The 24,698-nt window shown below is 41.9% G+C and overlaps 1 protein-coding gene across 1 annotated transcript; it reads left to right on the forward strand.

Annotated features, from left to right (window-relative positions):
* The first annotated feature begins 4,005 nt into the window (after positions 1-4,005).
* RSW3 (Glycosyl hydrolases family 31 protein) lies at positions 4,006-16,839 on the forward strand. Its single transcript, XM_086506366.1, has 6 exons — positions 4,006-5,692; positions 5,761-6,034; positions 6,139-6,274; positions 15,142-15,352; positions 15,452-15,658; positions 16,303-16,839. The coding sequence occupies exons 1-6, from the start codon at positions 4,136-4,138 to the stop codon at positions 16,681-16,683; spliced, it is 2,766 nt and encodes a 921-aa protein (XP_086362492.1). The 5' UTR covers positions 4,006-4,135; the 3' UTR covers positions 16,684-16,839.
* The last annotated feature ends 7,859 nt before the right edge of the window (positions 16,840-24,698 follow it).

Here is a 24,698-nt window from a genome sequence, read left to right on the forward strand (position 1 = left end):
AGAAGCACATGTCTCAATTCTAACTCTTGTTCCCGTTTATTCTCCCACATTAAATGATCAGGTTAAAATCATTTGGGTAAGCTAGATATTAGATTTTATGACAAATTTTCATGACATTTATACATGTATCCATTTTGCTATCAAGCATTCACAAGAACTCTACACTAAGCATGCTAATAAGCACCATAAAGCACATGAGTTTAAGGAAGGTGACTATGTTATGCTTCAAATCGGAATGAGAAGAATTAAAAGTGTTGATACCAATATTTTTGTAAAGCTTACTGCTTGTTTTTATGGTCTATTCAAGATTTTTGTTGCAATAAATGCTGCTTCATTTCATTTAAAATTACCTTCACAGTTGCACACAATGCATTTCACATTAGTCGCTTACGATCGTTTTGAGGACCCCTACCTACCATCACATTTACGAGGATCCGCCTACACTTATACATCAAGAAAAGCAACTCATCCCTGACCAAACAGTTGATCATAAGACTACCACCACACACACTGGCATGGTTTACAACCATTATCTTTTGACTTTTAAAGGCCACCCTAAAGAAGATGCTAAATGGATACTTGAATTTTTTTTTCAAAAATTTTCAAATCTCCTCCACACTTTCCATCACTCAAGGTCCAATTAATTCTCTATTGAGCAACCCCTGACCAAACAGTTGATCATGAGACTACCACCACACACACTGGCATGGTTTACAACCGTTATCTTTTGACTTTAAATGCCACCCTAGAGAAGATGCTAGATGGATACTTGATTTTTTTTCCAAAAATTTTCAAATCTCCTCCACACATCACTCAAGGTCCAATTGATTCTCTATTGAGCAATCCCTGATCAAACAGTTGATCATGAGACTACCACCACAGACACTGACATGGTTTACAACCATTATCTTTTGACTTTTAAAGGCCACCCTAGAGAAGATGCTAAATGGATACTTTATTTTTTTTTCCAAAAATTTTCAAATCTCCTTCACACTTTCCATCACTCAAGGTCCAATTGATTCTCTATTGAGAAACTGAGGACAATTGCTATCCTTGGTGGAAGGGATGCTATGAGTGTGGGCACCCTTTTGTTGTATGTGGTTAGCATTACAATTGGGACAATTGGCATGTAATGGCGTTGTTCTTTTTAACTGAGAAAAAGGCGTCAAATAATATCTCTCGGTCATTTATATTTGCAAAGTATTTTAGTTAAACAAGCCAATATGGTTTTATTGTATATATCTAGTAAGAACTCACCTATAAAGGGTCGTGCAAGAAGTGATAGCCACCACTCATGGACTAAAGTGGAAAGAGGGGCCTCAAATAATTCACACCTAAAATAGATTTCATAACAAAGCTAAATACTCAACTCCACAAGTGGTAGCGTCGAGTTTTGGGACTACAATTTTAGGCCATTTTTTTGCAAGATTCTCCTCTCTCACTCTTATGCTAAGTTGTGTGTGTAAAAATGATGTCTACATCTTCCTTCTCTTACATGCTTTCACTATCTAATCTAGTCTATGTGTGCATATGTGTGTGTGTGTGTGTATTGTGTCCTTGTCTAATTGTATGTACTTGGGTTTTGGGAGAGATGGTGAGAGCTTGATGGTTATGTGGGTAAGAAAAGATTGAATAGTTAAACCTTCCGTTCTCCCGGACTCCCGATAGAAACTAAGGAATACTCTTACAAGGTTGTTATTAGAGGTAACCACTAGCCCGACATTAGGCTTTTCTTACATACTCATCATGCTGATGAGGTAGTGGGTGCATACTCGATGGGCCATACTACCTACTGCCTAATCGAGTGTTATGCTTGGGAAAGAGCCGGCACATGCACACACATATATTTGTACATCTAGTTGTGAGTCTCTGACTCTAACCAATACTTACCTCATCTGATTAAAAAAAAAACTAATGAAATCTTCCAAAGCATTTTTTGCCATGTCCATCAAGAGGGTTGATGTCCTTTTGATGGAAATCAAGGCAAATAATAAACTATGGATAATAAAAAGTAGAGCTTACTATAAACGGATAATTTTTTGAATATCTGAGGATGCTTGTGTCTCTTTGTGTCCCACTCTTTAGACAATTGCTATGTCAGATACCTTTAGCTTTATACCTAACTCCTAAAGTTTGAACAAATTAAGAATGTTGTTAATCTAATTATTTTTATGTTTTGACATTGATAACAACTGACAGGCTCTTTGACACACTTGTAATACGTATCCAAGGTTAATGAAATCTATTGTTTGGTTTATATGGATGCCTATGAGAGTCCTATCCTTGCTTAAAGATATTAAAGTTTGTTGTAGCAGAACCTTGAAGATGAAGACCTAGTTCATCTATAAACTTACTTCATGTCCTCATGTGCATGAGTATATTAAAAAAGAATGCTTGGAATGCAATTTTTTTTTTTGTGCAGATAACTTTTGAATGTATGGAGTCAGCTATCTTTTGAACACGATGTTCTTTTGTGTCTAATCAATCTATGTATAACACACCACACATTCACTCACGCCGCACATTCCAAAAAATAGACGAGTGCTTATCTTTGGAGTTGATGCACCCTTGGTAGATAGAGTTATATTTCAAACCAAAAGAAGTTGCATAATCACTACACAAGAAGATTGATCACAAGAAAGTTTTTCGACAGAGCTGCGAGAGTAGCAGTGCTGTCAACTTGTATCTGGACATTTTGCAGTTGTTGTGGAGCTCGGCAAGCAGCCATGTTGTCAACTTGTGCAGCTTGAGGTTGTTGTTGATGACATTGTAGCCCACGACAATGCCTTTGGACATGACCATATATGTTATAGTAAAAACATTTAGGGCGGCCTCGTGCGTCTCTATCTGGGAGAGACCCGCGATTAGAAAATTGGACACATCTATGTCCATGGGTGTGGGTAAATTGGGTGTAACTGAGATATTGCTGGAGGACGGAGTTGGTAGAGGCTGTACCCGATCATTCAACATTGCACCTTCAATACGTTGAGCAATTTGAATCGCTGCATGAAAGTTGGGAGGGCCATGGTCTCATACACGACGTGAGATGTCGTGGCGTAGACGTGGCCATAGAAAAAACAACTTCATTTCTTCTGACATGGTAGGGTCGGCCCGCAAAAGAAGTTGGTTAATCTTGACACCGAATTGGGCGATTGGCTCATGCTGCTGTTGGCGCAAAGCGTGCACCTATTGAAGAGCAGTTTGAGGGACATCTTGATGAGCGAAGTTTTGGATTAATAGAGACTTCAGCAAGTTCCAATCGCCTTTGACGCTCTCTGCTTGCTGTATAAACCAGGTAGCAGCAACACCTTCGAACAACGTGCAGGCTTCTAAGGCATGGCGATCATCATGCCATTGATGGTAACTGGCTACATTGTCAAAATGGTCTAGCCAGGTGAACACATCCTCAGTGGGAAACCCTGAGAATGGTTTGGGCAGTATCTTGGGGTCTGGCCGATGATTCGTGGCCGACTGTGTAGAGAGATAGCTAATGAGCGACTAGTTTGTGTGATTGATCTGTGCTAAGAGTGTGGAAAGAGCATGGAACATCTGTTCCGTAGCAAAGGGTTGTGAAGTAAATTCGGGATGCATGGCAGCATCCTCGTATTGAGGAGAACTTGGTTGGTGTCTGGGGGACATAGGGTGCCTCATTGTGAAGGCTATGCTAGGCTCAGAGATGGCTGAAGAATCAGAATTGTGTCTGTTTAGATAACAACAAGTAGGATTGGTGCTTGACGAGAGCCCGTCAACTCCACCAATGTGGAATGCTCTATTCTCTGTTCCACCTGCCTCACGACAATGGCTGAGTTTTCCTTATATAACCTGCATACAACCTCCCAAGACCATGTGTACAATATGCCAAGAGTAGTTCACTGCCAGCCTTGCTGGACTTAGTAGGACACGGCGGCAGGGCTGGACTTAGTAGGACCCATTAGTAGGAGTACTACAATATATATCCCCACATAATGATTTTTATGAATGATGAAACCACAACCCAAAAATTTATGAGAATTGATCTTGGACAACAACAAACTCAGCCTATGTCCCTAACTCGCGCAGTTTGCGTTCTATGAGCTTCCAAGCTATGGACACCTCTCCAGGAAGGATGGTGCTGTGATTCAACGAGTAGCTTGCCATGGCTTCTGGCAGTCCTATCTTCAGTGTTCTTTTGCACATTTTCATCCTGTTTCTTGCAACGCATTCTGTGCGGGCGTGGCGCAGAGAGGAATTTCGTAACTGCAACCAGACTCCTTTCTGCAAGAAAGCTCGAGCTCTGAAGGCGGGCGACTCAAACTATGAAGCCTCTGACGTCCTCCTGGTCAATGGGCACTTGGAGGCGAAGCTCATTCCCCTCTCTCCTGCTGAAAGTGAGCCCTCTGCTCCTCTTACGCTTGAACTGATCTTCTACTCAGATCACATGATCAGACTGAAAATAAATGAGCGCCATGATCCCTCTGACGAGAGCAAGAGAAAAAGGTTTGAAGTTCCTGATGTAATTGAGAATACCCTCGATGACAAGCGGCTATGGATTCAGAAAATCGGGGAAAGAGATGGCGCATCCATTGTGTCTCTTGGTTCCAATTTACAGGTCGTTTTGCAACATAAACCTTTTGAGATACATGTGCAGGATGGCGCAGAGCGCCTCTTGTCCTTCAACAGCAAAGGGCTATTTCAATTTGAGCAGTTCAGACAGAAAAAGGAGGAGGGAGATGAGTGGGAGGAGAGCTTTCGCACACACACAGATTCTCGACCTTATGGTCCACAGTCCATTAGTTTTGATGTGACTTTTCATGGAGCAGACCATGTTTATGGCATTCCAGAACATGCAACAAGTTTGGCTTTGAAGCCAACCCGTGGTCCGGAGATTACGTCTGAGCCTTATCGGCTGTTTAATCTTGACGTGTTTGAGTACATTGAAGAGTCGCCATTTGGTCTTTACGGGTCAATCCCCTTTATGCTGTCACACAGTGCAGCGCGAAGCACTGGATTTTTTTGGTTAAACTCTGCTGAGATGCTCATTGATGTGCTAGCTCCAGGGTGGGAAAAAGGGGATTTTAAGGAGGAAATTGATGCAAGCAATCAGATAGACACACAGTGGATTAGTGAGAGTGGAATTGTGGATGCGTTCTTGTTTGTTGGCCCCAAGCCCAAAGATCTATTGCGACAATACACCACTGTGACTGGATTGCCTAGTATGCCTCAATTTTTTGCCACAGCTTACCATCAGTCCCGCTGGAACTATAAAGATGAAGCAGATGTCTACAATGTTGATGATAGCTTTGATGAGTTTGACATCCCATACGATGTGCTTTGGCTTGACATTGAGCACACTGATGGCAAGCGGTACTTCACATTTGATAAACATTTATTTCCTGATCCAAAAGAAATGCAGGAGAAGCTCATGAGCAAGGGTCGCCATATGGTAACAATTGTTGATCCTCATATTAAAAGGGATGACGGGTATTTCCTTCACAAGGAGGCTACGTCCAAGGGCTATTATGTGAAGGATATTCATGGAAGGGATTATGATGGATGGTGCTGGCCAGGGTCTTCTTCATATCTTGATATGTTAAGCCCAGAGATCCGGAAGTGGTGGACTGGGAAGTTTTCTTATACCAATTATGTGGGATCCACACCCTCTCTGTATATCTGGAATGACATGAATGAACCTTCTGTTTTTAATGGCCCAGAGGTAATGTACTTCAACTCAAATATTTTTTTTAAAAACCCGTTTGTTTTAAAAGTCTATCCAAACTGCAGGCAACAATGCCTCGGGATTGTGTGCACTATGGAGGTGTGGAGCATCGTGATGTTCATAATGCATATGGGTACTATTTCCACATGGCAACTGCAGATGGTTTATTGGAAAGAAATGGTGGCAATGACAGACCTTTTGTCCTTTCACGTGCTTTTTTTGCGGGCACGCAGAAGGTTGGAGCAGTGTGGACTGGAGATAATACAGCTGAGTGGGACCATCTGCAGGTTTCAGTGCCAATGGTTTTGAGCCTTGGTATCACAGGCCTTTCTTTTACAGGCAAGTGGACCCTTTTATTCTGCCAGTTTTTTCTCATCAGACAAGTAGGCCCTTTTTCGTAGCTGGCTTTTTCTCATAAAATTTTTTGCTTGTATTCATTACAGGTGCCGACGTGGGGGGTTTCTTTGGCAACCCAGATCCAGAGTTGCTGACTCGCTGGTATCAGCTAGCTGCCTATTATCCATTCTTCAGAGCACATGCACACCTTGACACAAAGCGAAGGGAGCCATGGCTATTTGGGTAGTATAAACTACTTATTCAAGCCTTGCATTGCAGTTTCTTTTACAATGTGGCTAATCGTGGAGATTTTTACAATTGGTTAAATAATTTGCATGCTTATCAGCTCAAGATATCTATACTACCTCTCTGAACTTTTGTTGCCAAATCTGCTGTAAGAGGGGCACAACAAACTTTTTTGTTTTTGTTTTTTTTTTTGGGGGAGGGGGGGGCGGTTTGCATATGTTTTGGGCGAGACTTAAGGAACATTTTTGGAAAAGTGGAAGGGTTGAACATAAATACCATTCCTTGGAGACTAGCTCGAGGTGTGAGTTTGCATGAGCATTGGGTGCATTCCCTATATGTGATACATAAGCAACTACCACTGTAATAATGAGGTAAGGGGGCCTTTGAGAGGGTTAGTGGGATCCTATCGGTGTGTTATCATCTTCTCTCTCTCTCTCTCTCTCTCTCTCTCTCATCCCCCCCATATTGCTAAATTGGCTATTTTTTGGTAATTTCAATTTATGGCTACAAGGAACGGATACTTCTGATACGTCACATTGGTGGATGGGTGACTAGAGTATTGAGTACAACTGTACAAGTATTTGACCATTCGGAGTGAACATCTCTGATGCGTTGTAGGATGAATGACATAGAGTATCGCTGGGGATTAGTTCCATAAGTGCGATGAGTGAGAGTTCAAGTGATGTGTATATCTGATGCACTACATGGTGGGTGAGGGGAGCATTGAGCGGGGAATATTTAAAATCTGAGGGGATATTGGATCGAGTTAGAGCTGCACGCAAGAAGTAAGCACTTGAATGAAGATGAAGAAGCAAGCATTTGAATGAAAATAGGTTGAAAGTAGCTTTGTGGAAATGTAGTTACTTTTCAAAATAGCAAGTTGCTTTTTATTTGCTTTTTAAGGAGTAGGTGCTTTTCCGCGGAGAAGTCTATGTTGGCATTGCATTTGTGCATGTGAGTGCATTCGGAGACTCCTTAGAAGTGTGTGAGCAAGCATTTGAAGTGACCAAGGGATGTTTGCAGGTTTCTAAGGTTTTTAAAGTGCCACTTTTAGTGGCCAGGCCCCAATTCGTAGAGGGAGTCAAAAACTGGGTGCCCCTCGGACAAAATTAATCGGAGATGTTTTGGGTTCTTTCTCTTGGAGCTCTAGATATGCCGAACAGCCATCTTGCATGAAAAGATTCCCAACCACCCCCATCAAGGCAGACTACTGTTACCGACTTTCTTTTTGTTACAGGGCAGAGTACATGTATTGCTGTTGACATGACTTGTGCTTCATCGACACATCATTGGGGTTGTTCATCTTTAAGAGGTGCTACCTTGGATAGAGGAGTAGCACTTATTCAAGCACCATGACCATGTCCATCCAGGAGGAGTCTCAGATGCCCACAACATAGATACATCGTAGCTACAAAGGAGCGCATCCAAAGGCGGACGCCATGACATCTCAGTCACACAGACCTACATCTTCATAGAGAGGATATTTTAGTGATACCATGTGTTTGGACTATGAATGTAATTTTAGAAAGGTAGCTCATATCAGTCTTTAGCTTATACTTACTTGTTTACTTCCTTCAGATGAGAGATATCCTTTTTTCTATGTACTGGTTTGGTCTCATAAGCTGCATTGGCCTTTTAGAGTCGTTAATATATATTTCTCTCTTTGTGTGTCCCCATGATATTGCTCAAGCTAAGCTACACCAGGCCCTATATCCGACCATATGTCTTTTAGACAGATTTAGAGAGATGCCACATGACTGCTTATCATTCAGAGCTTTCGAGGCTTTCAGAAAGTTAGTTAGAGGTAGGAAATGGAGGTCTTGGCATGGCCAGGACACATAATGGTTCTCACAACAAGGACTAGAGAGGGACCACCTCCTACCATTCGAGTAGGAGAGAGATGCACCACACATCCATCTCACATGGCGAGGGGAACAGAGGAACACAGTCCCGAGACGAGGCTTGCTATATATATGAGATCACTTGTGCAGTCCCTTCCTTCGAAGATGATATACTACAGAATGCACTTCATGAGCATTTCGAAGGATGGATTCATAGAGAGACCTAGATACATGGATGGCCTCTTACCACATGGTTCTAGGGTGGCTATTGGCAAGCTCAGAGTTTTGTTACATCTCCTAGTGATAGAGATTAGTAGAGCAAGTCAGATCTATAGAGACGAGAGGATAAGCAGACTATGCAGAGAGAAGGTGGATGGCGAGTAGCTGGGGGAAGAGGAGAATGAGGAGCACTAAGTACGCGATTGCGAGGCCTACATTGCCATCAGAGAGAGATCCCCCTTTGTTCATAGAACAACGCTCCCTCCAACTCTCAAGAGTCAGTTGACCAGCGTGTCCTAGGGAGTTTTATAATGGAGATTTAGCGAGGCAGCACCAGAGGGGGGTGTCAAACAGATGTTACTGCATGTTCATTTGTTTGGGGTGGAATTACCACCTTGTTAGTGCCAAGTCAATTACAGTGGTATCAGAGCTTTGATCTTTTGTTTTTTCCTATGGAGGATTCGTGTAACAGACTTGGACACTCCAAGTCAAGAATCTACCGCGACAACACCAAATAACCACTTCAAAACAGTTCACAGTTCACAATTTATTCGACACTGGCCCGGCGGAGTTCCGTGCCTAGAGATATTGGCCCCAAAGACTGGCGCCCCATTCGGTATTTCTTTTGTATTAATCTGTGTTCAAAGTATAAGAGTGCGGGCAGGCGCTCACACTCAAACTCTGCATCCAGATGCTCTGAGTTGTGAGTGGCCTACCCACTTATTTAAAGAGTACAAGGGATGCCAAAAGCAGAGCCCCAAAAGATGAAAATCAAAAGCTTGAAAAATAAAGCAGGAAGGGCTTTTCTCTCTCAAGCTCTCTTGAGCCTTTAAATAAGCCAAAAGCTGGCTCTCCCTCTCTCACTTGCATTTGCGTAGAAAAACAACAAAAAACTGCCGCCAATTCTGCCGCAAAAAGCGCCGTAAAATGTGGAATTCCGTATGGGCTGCCACGTGTCATACCCTCCGCAGTTTGCGGGATCTGTATAGCCTGCAGCCACGTCATCCTTTCTGCCCGCCAGGGGCTGTCCCGATGATGGTAGTCCCAAGATAGCAATCGCATTGGACCTCCGAGGTCATCTTCTCGTGAAGAGACATCTACTGAGAGATGTCGAGAAATTTCAAGTTATAATTTGCTAGGGTCTCCATGGCAAGCATTTCAGGATACCCCACTCTGCCAGAAGTTGCACTCCGAAGGAAGATGTCAGAAATCATATAACTTCGGGCAAAATTTTTCTTGAAAGCTTGCCAAGTCCTTGGAAGTGTGCGGCTTGGTAGCTATAGACATCAACATTTGCATGGCCCTGCTTCTGAGAAAAACAATGACTTGAAACAAATCTGGATCCTTCTCTTGCAAGTGATCTTAATTGGCTTATGCCTTGTAAGACATGAGCGGTGAAGACGGGAGCGCGCCTGATGCGCGATGAAGTAAGGGTGGCAGTGGCTAATAAGTCCGGGTTGGAGGCCGAAGATCCCTCAAATAAAATTCCAATAGCTCTGTCTGCTCTTTTGTAGGACCGGCTATGCTTTGGAGGCCGAAGATCCCTCAAATAAAATTCCAATAGCTCTGTCTGCTCTTTTGTAGGATCGGTATGCTTGGAGGCCGAAGATCCCTCAAATAAAATTTCAATAGCTCTGTCTGCTCTTTTGTAGGACCGGTATGCTTTGGAGGCCGAAGATCCCTCAAATAAAATTCCAATAGCTCTGTTTGCTCTTTTGTAGGACCGGTATGCTTTCAAAAAAGCACACGCCTGATGCTCTGATACCACTGTCACAAGACGGGCACCACGTGCCAATAGAAAAGAACAGACTGAAACAGACTTTTAGCACTTCAACAACAACTGAACTGAGAGAGAGAGAGAGACAACACGCGACACGGAGTGGCGGAATTCCACCCCAGAGAGTATTGGCCCCAAACCTTGGTGCCCCTTTCGGTATTTCTTTATATTGCATCAACACAATATAAGCTGGTACTCCAGACTGCACCTCCAGGAAGCATGCCAGAGAATGAGCCCTAACCTCATATTTAAAGGCCCTTGGCCTAAAGAGCAATTATAGTGAAAAGCCTTCAAAACTCAAAAGCTTCTGGTCCAAAAAGCAATGCCAAAAGCTCCCAGCGTAATTTATGGAAATCCATACAGCCTGGCCACATCATCAGCCAGCGCAAACCGCGGAATTCCGTACAGCATGCCACGTCATCATGTCAGCGCAATTTTCAAAAATCTGCCACGTCATCAGTTTTTGTGTGTGCGAGTCCTGCTTTATTTTAATCCTTTGTGTCACTTGGGGCCCCATCGAATGGGGTCCCATAAGCTGGTAGGACTTCTTCTGTTACTTGTTCTTTTTAGGGTTTAGGCCCTCCGCCACATTTGTAAGTTAGCTCCATTCTTTAGGCTTTGACACGTCAGCAGTTTGTTACAATCCATGCCGTGGTGGCTAGAAAAGGGTGGTCAATGGCACTCTGTCAAAACCTTTTCCCTCAAAGGTTGTGTAACACACATCGTTTTCTGCATCAAATAGCCGCCTCGTATGGATTAGCTTGCAATTGTCTCTCTACTCTGTATCCGGTGAAAGATATGTGCAAAATCAGGATCTGTGCCGTATTGATCTACCATATCCTCGAAGCTTCGATGATGTATTGCGGAAATAGCTAGAACCAAGGGTTGTCTAGACAATGCATCTTCCATGAAATTCTTGTCTCCCCGAACATGGACTGTCTAGAAGTGGAACTGTTACAAGATGTTAGCCCACCTCATCTGCTTCCCCGAAAGTTTCTTTTGCGATAAGTAGTGTAAACTCTGATGGTTTGTGAAGACGATATAGTCAGCTCCGAGTAGACACTGTCGCCACTGCGGAAGAGCATGGATAACCGCCAAAAGCTCTCTCTCATAAATCTGTGCAATCTGTTGAGGACTTGAAAACATCCTGCTCTCGTAAGCTACGACATGGCCTTCTTGCATCAAGACTGCTCTCAGACTGCGATCACAAACGTCACAGTAAACTTCGAATGGCTTTTGCAAGTGTGGCAAGGCCAACGTTGGTCGTGTAGTCAACTTTTCGTTGAGAGTCTGAAAGGCTGCAATCTGTGTCGGTCCCCAAATAAAAGAAACTCCTTTTTGAGTCGGCATATGCAAAGGGAGAAGCTATCTCTACAAATTTCCAAATGAACCACCGATAATATCAACACAAGCCTAGAAAGCTTCGAACAATCTTTAAATCAGGCCAATCATGAGTAGTCTCAATTTTGGCCAGGTGCATCTTTACCTCTTTTGCTAAAACGATGTGTCTCAAGAATTGTATCTGAGACAATATTTTTGTGTGTGCTCTTTTTTGCATTTACAACCAGTTTATGCTGCTGCAGTGTTGGAAAACTTGCAACAAATGGTGTCTGTGTTCTGCTTCCTTCTTGGAGAAGACGATGATGTCGTCAAAGAAAGTGTCCCCAAACGATTGATACTCTTTGAAAAAGACGTCGTGAAAGTTGTCTTGTAGACGTCTCCAGGAGCAATTTGGATTTGATGAGATAACCACTGTTCATATCAATTCGGCAAGTAGAACCCTGAAGTCTGTCGAGTATATCATCGATCCTTGGAAAGGGGAATCTGTTCTGGTTCATTATTTCTTCCTTTTGGGCTCGGCTAGGTCCGTAAGATGGCCGGTTCTCTGGTGTACTACCGGGAATCAAATCAATCGTGTGATCTTCAGGACGTGAAGGAGGCAATTCGCCTAGTAAGCCCTGAGAGAAACAGTTAGCCTGAGCTTGCAGAAAATCTTATCGTTCTATTTCGAGGTCTTGCAGTTCTCCATCAAGTACAATTTCTTTGCCCTTCTCATTCTTCAAGATGGTTTTCCCTGCCCTAAAATCGACCACAACACTGTTCTTAAGGAACCAAGTGATTCCTCGGAGATGTCACATCCTTCCAAAGGCATGATTAAGAAGTCCTCGTGCCCTAAATACCCTTGACAATGCAAACGTAGTTTGCCAATGACAGGTGTAATGGCAACATCCCGTCCGGGTGCCTCTAGAACAGCCTCGGCCTGTGCCCCCATTTCCTTGGGTGTAATTCCAAATCGAGCCGCCATTTTGGTTAGCCTTGGCTTCTCCATCAAAGAATATAAGGGTTTCCTGGTCTCGGACTTCGCCCCATGCTGGGCAAAGTTCAATATTTTTGTTCATCTGATTAAGGTCGGCGGTCCCCACAAAATTTGGTACAAGTCCTGCTATCATCTTTCCTTTTCTTCCGCGCTCGGTTGCTCCTCTGTAACTCTCTGGCTTATCTTCTGGTGGTCCTTTGGTTCTTCTTTTCAAGAATTCTGTCCAACTCTTTTTGCGAGTATAGGTTTTGCCTTTCTGCACTCATCTGTCCTTTCAGCTTTCCTCCCTACATGAGAGAAGCAATGGCCTCTCGCCATCTTGAGTAAATCTCATCAATTGGATGATTCTTCAAGTGTTTCGCAAATCTTGGATCTCTGGAGTACTCGATCAATCTTTTCACACATGTATCAACCTGCAATTGACGTTTGTATTGCATTCTGGCAAACTTTCTGCCAAGAGTTTGTCCAAAGAACATTCTTTTCTTCAATTCGGATTTCAGCTTTCTATTGGTTCCATGAATAGAGAGAAGCTTTGAGGGAGGGGTTGGCCATTTGGGCTCATTGTATGCCTTGGTTTATTTCTGCTGGCTTGTTTGTCTACTTAGTATCCAACCTGGTTTCCATGGCCATCAAAGAGGTACAAAAAGAAAAGGGTACAATGTGGTCCGTAGAGTGTAAATGAAGCCTTTTAAAGGCTCTGTTTAGCTTTCTTCTGTTTTAGGGAGGCAGGGAAGGGGTACACTCGATGAACTTTATGCTGTACCATACGCTAGGTGTACAATTTTAGCTTCATACGATACCGTAGACAATGTGGATGACGACATTCATCATATTATGAGCAAGATAGCTCTAGAGCTCGTGTATAGCTTCAGTACAAAGACTAATGGTTCTTGTTTTCTTTGGATGTTTTAGCTATTGTTCATGATACCTGTGTAAGGTGCAGCGGAATGAATGTTTGCGCTTTGCTCAAGATGAGTGCTCCGAACTGTGCTCAAGGTTCCTTTCAGTTCTTATGGAAGGGAGAGCCTTCCGTTCTTAATGGAAAGTGCTATGATCACAAACAAAGTGAATGGACACTGTGCGTGCAAGTGAATGAGACTGAGAGATAGAGAGAGAAGAGAGATACGACACCAGAGACGTTGTAAAACCCTCCTCCGAAGGCCCCACTCTTGTCGGCGAGAGTGGTCTACTTATGATTGCACAAAGTGGTACAATGATGATGCATGGAAAACTGATGCAACTTGGGACTATGCCGGTGACGACGACGGGGATGGCGACGACGACTTAAGGGCTGAAATCTGCGGTCTTCTATCTGCTGTCCATAAAAACGCTATGGCTGAAAATCTGGGACTGATTTGGGTGGCTGAAAACTCTGTTTTGGCTGCGTTTTTGAGGGCTGAAAATGACGATCTCTTCATGCATCTAGGGCTGAATCTGCTGCTGTATGGAATGCTGAAAACGCTGCTGCAAATGCTTCACTTCAGGCTGAAAATGAAAACGCTGGCAGATTTGGGGAGCGCTAGCAAAAACGCTAGGGATCTGGGACTGTTGGCGAGGACTGCAAAGCTGAAAACGCCAACGCTTGAAGGGGTGATGATGAAGACCAAAAACGCTAGGCTGATGAGAGAGGGGCTCGCCAAGGGAAGCTTGGAGAGTTCTTGCTAAGAGCGGGGAGTACCTGTTGCCTGAGAGCCTGTTGTGCTCCTTGCTCATCTGCCAAAGAATGCTAGCTTTGGTTTGCTTATATATTTCCTTAGCAAAATTGCCCTACCTACTTTTGTTGGAAAGTCACTTAAAAATAATAAGTGAAAAATGTCAAAAATAGGGAAAATAGGCTAAATGCACTGGAAAATTCCCCTGATGGAATCTGATGGATTCTAATGGGAATACTGATGATCATGGTGTGTGCAACCATAGGATATGCATCTATACCAAGTGACTAGGCATGCACGGTCTACGAATAGACTCACAAAAAGTGCCATATCACTTCTAAATCTAGACTGACTTGACTGAACTGAACCTTGATCATGTAGCTTGTCCACGGACACATAGGGTTGGATGTGTCATGTGACAACAGGTGATAGTGCTTTGTTTGCTGCTGGGCTAACCATTGACGTTAAGGCTGCACATTGATAGTTCTGCTTAAAATTTGTTGTGTATTTTTTGTAGGAATTAACAATTCCACTGTAATTTAATTAGACTTAACTGAAGCTGATATGCAGTTTAATTTGTCGTGTAATGCTTCATTGCAAATAAACTTATTGTAGGAATTAAGAAATATCACGTCGGTAATATGCTAATGGCATTATAAAAATTTGAAGTAAGGAAACCTAGTCTTTTGTGATTTTAGTGTTCATTTTTTGGGTCTCTTATAAAAAGAGATGCATTTTCTCTTCAAATAAGCTATTTTCCTTTATTTTTCTCTCTTTTTTGTATAATTCTGTTGTCCTGTGGTTGATAAATTAGAATTTATATTAGCCTTCTAGTGTGGTTCTTCCCTCTTCTATATTCTTTGGTGTGTGTTTTGTGCGAGTCTTTAGCCCTTCTTATGGGTCGCAAAGTGAGGCCTTTTTGACCTTGTGGAGGTGTGTGTGTGTCTTTTTAATAAACTTTTGGGAAGCACATGTTCTTGCTTGACAGTCTTTAAGATATGGAAGTCTGTTAGGGCATTCTTTGGACTGAACAGTATAATGATTTTGGTAATGTACAGGGAGCCCTACACAAGCTACATTCGCGAGGCAGTTCGAGAACGCTATGCGCTGCTGCCATATTTCTATACCTTGTTCAGGGAAGCCAGCACAACTGGCATTCCAATCATGCGCCCATTGTGGATGGAGTTCCCTGAGGAGGAAATGACTTTTGCGATGGACAAGGAATGTATGGTGGGAAACAGCTTGTTGGTGCATGGTGTTTACACAGAGGTTTTCCGCTACACATTGAGATTATGCTCCAATTGTTGCAAGAAGTTTCTTTCAGAGCTTAACTTACTTAATGTGTTGTGTATTTGTGTGTGATGCCAGGGAGCAACCTCAGAATCTGTTTACTTACCTGGCAAAGGACCTTGGTATGAGTTGAAGACAGGTACTGCTTTCCCTGGAGGTGATTATAGTAAGATACCCGTTACAATGAATGCAATTCCAGTTTTTCAAAGGGGTGGTACAATTATTCCTCGAAGGAACAGGCCGCGACGGAGCTCTAGTCAGACTGTCAATGATCCTTACACATTGGTGAGTACTCCTTGATTTGGTCTTTGTGGTTGCAAGGAAAAAAAGAACGCAGATTTGATGCGATTTCCTGTGAAAAAACTCCACAAATTCAACTCTGATGAATATCGCCTTTTTGATTATTTGATTCTTTGGCGGTTAAACCAACTATTGTTTGCATTATAAGCTTTTTAGTTGTTATTACCATGGTTGTTTGTCTGAATTGTTCTGCATTGTCCTATCATAATGTCCTATCATCTATGTTTGGGGACACATTAATTCTAGGAATTTCATTGCACACACATGCAAGCTATGTAGAGCTATCCTGTCCTAGATAGCACTCATGTTTATGATTGGTAGTTTCCAGAGTTCTCTCAATGTTATCATGTGCTATGCAGCAGAGCTTATTCATTCTAGCAAATACATTGTACAGAATTGTAGACTATGTGGTGCTTCTTGTGCTGTGTAGCACATACGAAAGTGATTGGTACTTTCTTGAACTCTCTTTCTCCTATGAAGTGCTATATATATGAGGACAAATTCCTCCTAGCAATTGCATTGCACAAACATGTAGAGGTCTATATACTCGCTTTATGGTACTCGACTATGTGAGCATAATGGGTGAACCTTTTACTCAGCTATACACAATTGTTTGGTGCTAAATACAGGTTATTGCTCTAAATGATGCACATGAAGCTGAAGGAGAGCTATATGTAGATGATGGAAAGAGTTTCGACTATACAGAAGGAGCTTACATCCATCGGAAGTTCACGTTCTCAAAGGGCCGCCTTACGTCATCCAGCATCAAAGCCAAGACGAATGGAAAGAAAGAGTTTACATCGTCTTGCTTGATCGAAAGAATCGTACTTCTTGGCTTGAGAGCGAAGGACTTGTCAGGAGCAAAACATGCAATTGTGGAGCCTCACAACAGGCGTGTTGAACTCGAAGTTGGTCCCTTGCTGCTTCGACCGGGACCTCAGAGCAATGCATACATTATAAGAAAACCAAATGTTCCGGTTTCTGAAGATTGGTCAATTAAAGTCTTATAGAATTTGCAGAGGTTACCCATTGAATAATTTACACATATTTTACAAGCAACTCTCTTTCTCATCATGGGACATCCGACACAATTTGAAGGAACTCTCGGCTAATTGTAACAGGTAGTTGACAGGTCGTTAAATGACAAAATCATGAGTCTTGTTGTCTTCGAGCATTTCATCATTGATTTTGGCCTACGTAAGGCCTTAGTAAAGCATGAAACTCTTTGGAGCAATTGTGGACCGTTGGATGTCTACTAGTGCCACATGGCAGGTTAATGATGGCAAGCCTTTGTTCTTCATGTTTTGCCCTACATAAGGCCTTTGGGGTGTTGGGAAGCTTTGTAGGAGCAATTCTCTACCCTTGCATTGTAATGATGAATGCTTGGAGGGTTGCAGGCATCTACTTAAGGCATTGTGAGTGCTTACTTTTTTGAGAATACATGGTTTAGTGGAGGATTATAATTGGTGTGGTAGATTGGTTATGCCATTTCCCTCTTGAATATCAGGTCTTGAGTTCAACTCGTCGGATAGATCTTTTCTTACGATGTTAAAATTCTCTTATTCTTCTGCCCCCCCCCCCCCCCCCCTTTCCCTTATGGAGGCCATTGTTAATTATAATCTTGTTTCTTCCCTTAAAGTTTTATTTGATTGTATGGTTCCGAGGAAGGTGTTCGTTCCTCTGCTCACCAGCCTAGCTTGGCTCGACCTTACCAGAGTGAGAAGAACAACTCCAAAAAACCTCGCTCCTTGTTGTGACATAACCTATAGCATCTGCATTCAAGAGGTATTGTTCCATGTACACACATCACCGTGAATTAAATGACCGATTTTAAAAATAAACTTGAAAATTTTCATTTTCTAATCCCTCTTGTAAATGTTCTATTATAACTTTTTGAAAAAAATAAATCCCTCGATGAACTCATGTGCTACACTTCAAACATTTCCAGATGGACCTCTTGGGGCTTCTGATAGCCTTGACAAGCATGACAATGGCCTAGGTAGGCGCCAAGCGCCTTCAGGTTACTTCGAACACGAAGTGCTGGCTTCAAAACATGGTATTATGTACTTAGGGTTGGGTATATAGCTGATAATCTTTTCCCATCTTACTATAGATTATACAAAGTGGAACTTTAAATGAGCGGATCTCATATGCATACAAGTAGGCTTGTTTGGTGTGCTACACCTATAGTTACTCTGTAATATGGATGAATTTAGTTTTTCATTTGTGTCGAATCTCCCACTTGATGTCTGGATGCAAACACAAACGAATAATGCAATAGCATCATAATGCAATTTGGGCTGAGCTTACTACACCTTCCTGTTTATGGGCTCTTATAATCTTGAGTGGAATGGCTTTAGGATGCTCTAATAGTGGATATTTGTATGCTTAAATTGGTCATGCCCTTGCATGGTTTGGATTTCTTTATTAACTTCTTGGTCTTTTATTTAGCAATGCAAATGCTGGTTTGGTATGATCCGGTTGATGGCCCATATGAGTCCTTAGATTGTAGTTATGGCGATCATGGATATTCACTCAGGCTAGAAAGTATACATTGGATTATGGTCTTTGATCAGTCTAGTTGTCACCCAACCATGCATATAAGGGAATAGCTTCGATATCAGATGTTGTTGACACTAATGGGAGTGTACATTTATTTCAGCAGGCGAGTATTACTTTTGGTCTTGGTATGCATTACAAACGCGCATGGTAGATTAATTTGAGATATTGTTGTTTCTAAATCTCTCATTCTGTCACTCTTTACTAAGGATCGACTCTATGATTGGCATTATGACAGTTCCTTTGCGTTCTTTAGCTGCTCGAAAGATATATTGCCATTTGCAATCATCCTCTTGAATAGCAGATCACTGCAATATGGTATGGAATATGAATAAGTGTATTACATGATGGCGCAATAAGGTCATGAACATTTGGCATGCTAAAATTCCCCTAAAAGAGAGATTGTTCGTGTGGAGATGTCTAATTGGATTTCTCCCATTGGCAAATTTCTTCATACCTGAAGAGTTGCTTCTTCACGATGCATTCGTTGCGATGCAAAGATTGAGACTATCCCGCATTTGTTGTGGTATTTCTTTCATATACATCGGTTTGTTGATTACATCTCTACATGCCTTCGCATTATCTTCCTTAGGATATATTTTGGTCAATATTTTTGTCTTTTTGGAATACTTTTGCCATTGCTTAAGGTGAATGCATACTTTTTACGTGGGTTCGTTTTTGGGTGCTCTAGACAGTTAGGAGAGCACGTACTCTTCTCATGTTTCAGCAAGTACAAGTAGACTACATATTCCTCTTCAAAACCTCTCTTTGTCAATCCCTTAAAGTTGCCCATGACTTGGATGAGCTCTCCTCCCTTCATTATGAGCTCTACTTTGATTGTTTCTGATTTTCCACATGTACTGTTTTCTATGGGTTTTCCTCGTTTTGAGGTTTCCCATTAGTAATTCAATATGATATTACTAAATTAAAAAAAATCGTATAATTTAATAAATTATCATAGTGAGAAAAACTTGCAAAGGAAAAAAAGTGGGGGGGGGGGGGGGGGGGGGAAGGGGGTTTAACACCATGTAAACACCAAACGCGTTTCGCTAGATTAGCTCATCAATGGTGTAAAAACATGGAGGGAGGAGGGGATATAAGTAGGGGGCATGGTTCAAAATTCTATGCAAAGTACTACATTCAAGGGAGGAGTAAGGCAAGTTAAAGGCGAGCTTTACCAAACCCAAATTAATTGGAGGTACCAAAAAAAGGGAGGGAAAAAAAGAGGAAGGATTTAGAGGGAAGTAGGTGAGGTAGAGCTAGCAAAAAAGGAGGTAGGCGAGGTGGAGCTATCCAAAAGAGGTATCAAAACAATTTGGCACGATCGAGTTTCTCCGAGAGAAGTGAACCAAACTTTGGCGCATTAAGCCAACACTCGATTGGTTTTGGAAGGTATGCAAGCTCGGGATTAGCTTTAAAAAGCCTAGAGAGAGGTTTTTTGATAGAGAGTGAGAGGTTGAGTGTGCGAGTAAAGGGTGAAAAGGAAATTTTTACAATGTTAGACTAGGGCTTGGTTTTTTGAATTTTTTGGAGGAGAGAAGGTCTGGTGCTATAGAAAATAAAACAGAAGCAAGCTTCCAAAAGAGAGAGAGAAGGGGGGGGGGGTAGCCTTTAGCCCTTAGCCAAGAAAAGAAAAGGTTACGGATAGTGATGAAGCCTGAAAGTGAGCTTTCCCGAATGATGTACCTTTTAAGTTATGAAAGTATGAAGGCAATTTTTTGGTGTGTAGGATGCCAGAATTGCCAAGGGATATAGTTGTAAGAATTGAGGCTCTTTGGTTGACAATGTGAGTCGAGTATGCCATAAGTGGTGAAAGAGGCTCCTTTGAAAAAATGGATATCCAAGATAAAACGCCTCTTGCGAGGAGGTGGAGGAGGAGATTTTGATGTGCTCCTGGAGAGGTTTCCCATAGCCTTGAAGAAGCTTACTCAAACTTGAAGAAGGGCTATCCCACATGCCAAAGGCATCATCTACAAATCTTTTAAAATAAAAAGAGATGGAGAGGAGAGGAGTTTCATGCCTTCCTCTAAGGAGCAAAGAAAAAGGCAAGCGTAGACAATGGCAAAGTTGGAACCCATTGCCGAATCCTTGATTTGGCGCCAACAATCCCCATTAAAAGATAGGTAATGATGGTTAAGGATAAGAGAATCTAGAGAAAGAATAAAGTGGACTTTAGGAGAGGGAAAGAGGTCTTGGATGGAGTTTTTGAGGGCTATTAAACCTTCTTGAATGGGGATGCTTGGATAGAGAGATTCTACATCAAATGTAAACATGGTAATATGGGAAGGAAAGGGGGTGGTGGTAAGGTCCAAGATAAGGGAGTGGGAGTCCTTTAGGTGATGGGGTTTAGATAAGAGAACGGGATAGAATTGTGCATGGAGCCATTTAGAGGCATTCTCTAACACATAACCTTTGTAAGAGCAAATAGGGCGGCCAACAACGGAGGGTTTGTGGATTTTGGGTAGGAGAAAAAAAGGGCATGGTTTGGTTTTTCCAAGAGAGGAGGAGAGGATAAAGACTCGTTCGTTGTAGGGGAGAAGGGGAAATTTGAGACAATGGAGTTGAGTAGGGAAGAAACAAAAGGTAAGGGAGGGGAAGAGTTTTTGGAGTAAGATCCGAGAGCTGGCCGAGTTCTTTTTTGTTATACCAATCTCTGGAGAGGATTGACGGACCTAGATTCTTATCGGCCGCCTTGATAATAATATCACGGCCATTCTTTAAAGAGGAGATGAGCATTTTTGAAGGAAATCTTAAGTTTGAGGGTTCTTTTTAGGTTAGAGTAAGCCTCAAGGATTGAGATCGATGCGGGTGGAGGAGACAAAGGAATGTAGTTGAGTCCAAGACCTAGAAGTTTTTGTTCAGCGGAGCAGAGGAAACGTTTTGAGAGATTGTGAGAAGATAGATTGGTAACTTTGTGGTTGAGAGAGAAGGTAGCTATATTTTTTAAGATCATAATTTCAAAGAGGTGAGGGTTGGTAAGAGGAAGCCAATACTTACAACGTTTTTCACCAAAAAGGGGAGGGCGGGAGAGGAGAGAAAAAGTACAAGGAGGAGGGGTCCAAATGTGTGAAAAAAGAGGGGGTTGAGAGAAGAGCAAGTGGACCCAAGTTGTAGGGTGCTCTACCCCTAATTCAACCTTCTCCACTGCAAGTTTTTTGAGGTTTTGGGCAAGCTAAATTTAGGGTGAAGTGGTTTAGAATGGGAGGTGTTAGGGGAAGGAGAGTTTAGAGGGTAGTTTGGGGTTTGGAATAGATCCATATCAGATTATGTGACAGAGATAAAGCAAATACCGGAAGATCTTGCGAGCATTAATGTTGAAGTTCCAGATGATGACTTCGTTTCAGTGACATTGAATGGTTTGGGACCGGAATACAAGTCATTGGATACATCTATATCTGTTCGAGGACACATGCCTGATTTTGAAGAGTTAGTAAACCTTTGTTTGCAAGAAGAGGTGAAGTTAGGCAAGTCAGGTCCTTCTACATCAAATAACAATTCCAGAGATCAGGTTTTTTACTCTAGAGGTCGTGGAAACAATAGAGGTGGAAGAGGAAACTATGGTCGTGGAAATAATGTTGGAAGAGGTCAATGGCAAAACCAACAAAGTCAAAGTTACAATGATTATAGCCAAAGAGGTAGGGGGAGAGCCCGAACTCGTGGACGTGGAGGTGGACAATTTGTACATCCTCAAAGAGATGGATATTGTAACAGATGTGGCATTTATGGTCACTTTGAAAGAGAATGTTACACAAGGCTAAATCAAAACCGTGATCATGGTGGAAGAGGCTGAGGTTATGGTAGACATGGAGGAAACTTTACTAGATAAAATCCTCATGATCAAAATATATATGACAATAGATCGAGTGGACATTTATTTCCTATGGAGAATGTTGTTGGAAGCATGGTGGAGCCACATCATACAGATGATTGGTATTTAAATAGTGGTGCCACAAATCATATGACATATCATGGTGAATGGTTTGACAGAAAAGAGAAATTACAAGAGGATGAGTTTGTCACTACAGGTGATGATACTATGCATTGGATTACACATGTTGGTTCAGTTCCATTGCTAGAAAAAGACGGGACATACAACACATTGGGAGATGTTCTATATATGCCTTCAATCACAAAGAATTTAGCATCAGTTGGATAAATGACAGATCAAGGGTTGCAAGTCCGTTTTAATTGTTATGGCTGCTTCATAGAGGAGTTTCACAAAGGCAGACCAGGAAAGATATTGGCACGTGGAAGAAAGAAAGGTCGCTTGTTTTGATTGGAAGCTGGAGATCCATGTTTACACAGTGGTATGTATGAAAACAAATCAGCCACTCAGATAATTGGGCAGAATTATGGCATAAGAGGATTGGTCATGTCAATTTTAGAAGATTAAAGCATATGCAATCAAATCAAATTGTACGTGGATTACCAAAGTTTGGCAAATTGAATTTTTATCATGTTTGTGAAGCTTGTCAATTTGGAAAGCAATCTCGTTTACCATTTCCAAAGAGGGGGAGAATTAGCCAAAGTCCTTTGGAAATTGTTCATTCATATATTTGGGGACCTTGTGATCATGCTACACCAAATGGTTGTCGATATTTTATCGCATTTACAAATGATTACAACAGAATGACATGGGTTTACTTTCTAAAGGCAAAGTCAGAGGCATTTGAGGTATTCTTGGAGTTCAAAGTTATGGTTGAGAAAGAGAATGGTTGTCAAATTAAATGCCTACGTACAGATGGAGGGGGAGAGTACAGGTCACACAGTTTTGATGATTACTTATGTGAACAAGGCATAAGAAGACAAATTACTTGCAAATACACACCACAACAAAATGGAGTTGCTGAGAGAAATAATAGAGTCATAGCAGAGATTGCAAGAGCCATGATGAATGAGATGAATATGCCATTAACATATTGAGCTGAAGCAGTTCATACAGCAGTACACATTATGAATCGAACACCAACTGCTGCCATTCATGAAATTTCACCTTATGAGAGACTTTATGGGATCAAGCCAACAATTTCCTACATGAAAGTTTTTTGATGTGTTTGCTATGTTCATGTGCCAAATGAAGCAAGAAAGAAGATGGAGCCAAAGGCAGTGAAGTGTATATTCTTGGGCTACCTAGTTGAAAAGAAAGGTTACAAGTGCTATGATCCTACGACAAGACAAGTTTATGTCTGTAGAGATGTCAGATTTTGTGAGCATGAACCATGGTATAAACCAAAGCCAGTGATGATACAAGATGAGTATGAAGAGCAAGAGAATGTGCATCATGTTGTTGATAAGCCAGGACCATCAACAAGAACTATTTCAGGACCACATATGGCAGAGGAGAATACAGGAAGTGTCAACCCATGGAGCGATCGTTTGCGAGATAAGAAGCAAGACGAGAAAGGCAAGAAGAAAGTGGTTGAAGAGAGTTCTGGAGATGAAAGCTTCGATGAAGAGCATGGTTTACCACATTTGAGGACACCTGGCAGTAAGAATATTGAGAAATATGTACCCCCATATGCAAGAGTTAAAGAGAAGAGTGCACAACAGTTGAGAAGATTAGAGAGGGTGCGTTATCCAGTTGATATATTGACATACAACGGTTACATGCGTACACATTATGCATACATGGTTCACGTGTGCAACATAAAGAGCCTACATGTTTTCAAGAGGCAATTGGAAAATCAGAATGGGAGTCAGCTATGGATGATGAGATGGATGCTCTTGTGAATAATGACACTTGGGATTTGGTTCGCTTGCCAAGTGGAAAGAAAGCAATTGGTTCAAGATGGGTATACAAAGTCAAGTGCAAGTCAGATGGTAGTGTGGAAAGATACAAAGCAAGGCTTGTTGCTAAAGGTTATGCACAAACAAAAGGTCTTGATTATGATGAGACATTTAGTCCAGTTGCAAAGATGACAACAGTCAGATTGGTGATAGTAATGGCAAGTATGTTTGGTTGGAAGTTACGGCAAATGGATGTCGATAATGCATTCTTGAATGGTGACTTGGAAGAAGAAGTTTATATGATACAGCCAGAGGGTTATTAACATCCAGAGTTTCCATATTATGTGTGTAAGTTGAAGAAAGCATTGTATGGTTTGAAGCAAGCATCTAGAGCTTGGTGTGAAAAGATAACCAGATTCTTGAAGAAGATTGGATTTAAACAGTCTACTGCTGATCACTCATTGTTTTTGAAGCATGTTGATGGAGAGATCGTCGTTATTGTTATCTATGTTGACGACTTGATTCTCACTGGAAGTCATGATGAGCAAATTTTGCATGTCAAGAAGAGTTTGTTGAGAGAATTCAACATGAAGGACCTTGGTGAGTTGAGATATTTCTTGGGAGTTGAAATTGTCAATACATTATCAGGAATTTGGATGATACAAAGACAATACGCGTTGGATATGCTTGAGAAGTATGGAATGAAAGCGTGCAAACTGGTTGATACACCTCTTGATCA

The sequence above is a fragment of the Adiantum capillus-veneris genome, chromosome 29 (assembly GCF_014529385.1).
Source record: "Adiantum capillus-veneris isolate H3 chromosome 29, ASM1452938v2, whole genome shotgun sequence".
NCBI classification, from domain to species: Eukaryota; Viridiplantae; Streptophyta; class Polypodiopsida; order Polypodiales; family Pteridaceae; genus Adiantum; species Adiantum capillus-veneris.

Excerpts from the sequence above, each read along its gene's own strand:
- RSW3 (XM_086506366.1), top strand. The coding sequence starts at position 4,136 with ATGGCTTCTGGCAGTCCTATCTTCAGTGTTCTTTTGCACATTTTCATC. Across the intron at positions 5,693-5,760 it reads CTGTTTTTAATGGCCCAGAG|GCAACAATGCCTCGGGATTG; the intron begins GTAATGTACTTC and ends TCCAAACTGCAG. Across the intron at positions 6,275-15,141 it reads AGGGAGCCATGGCTATTTGG|GGAGCCCTACACAAGCTACA; the intron begins GTAGTATAAACT and ends GGTAATGTACAG.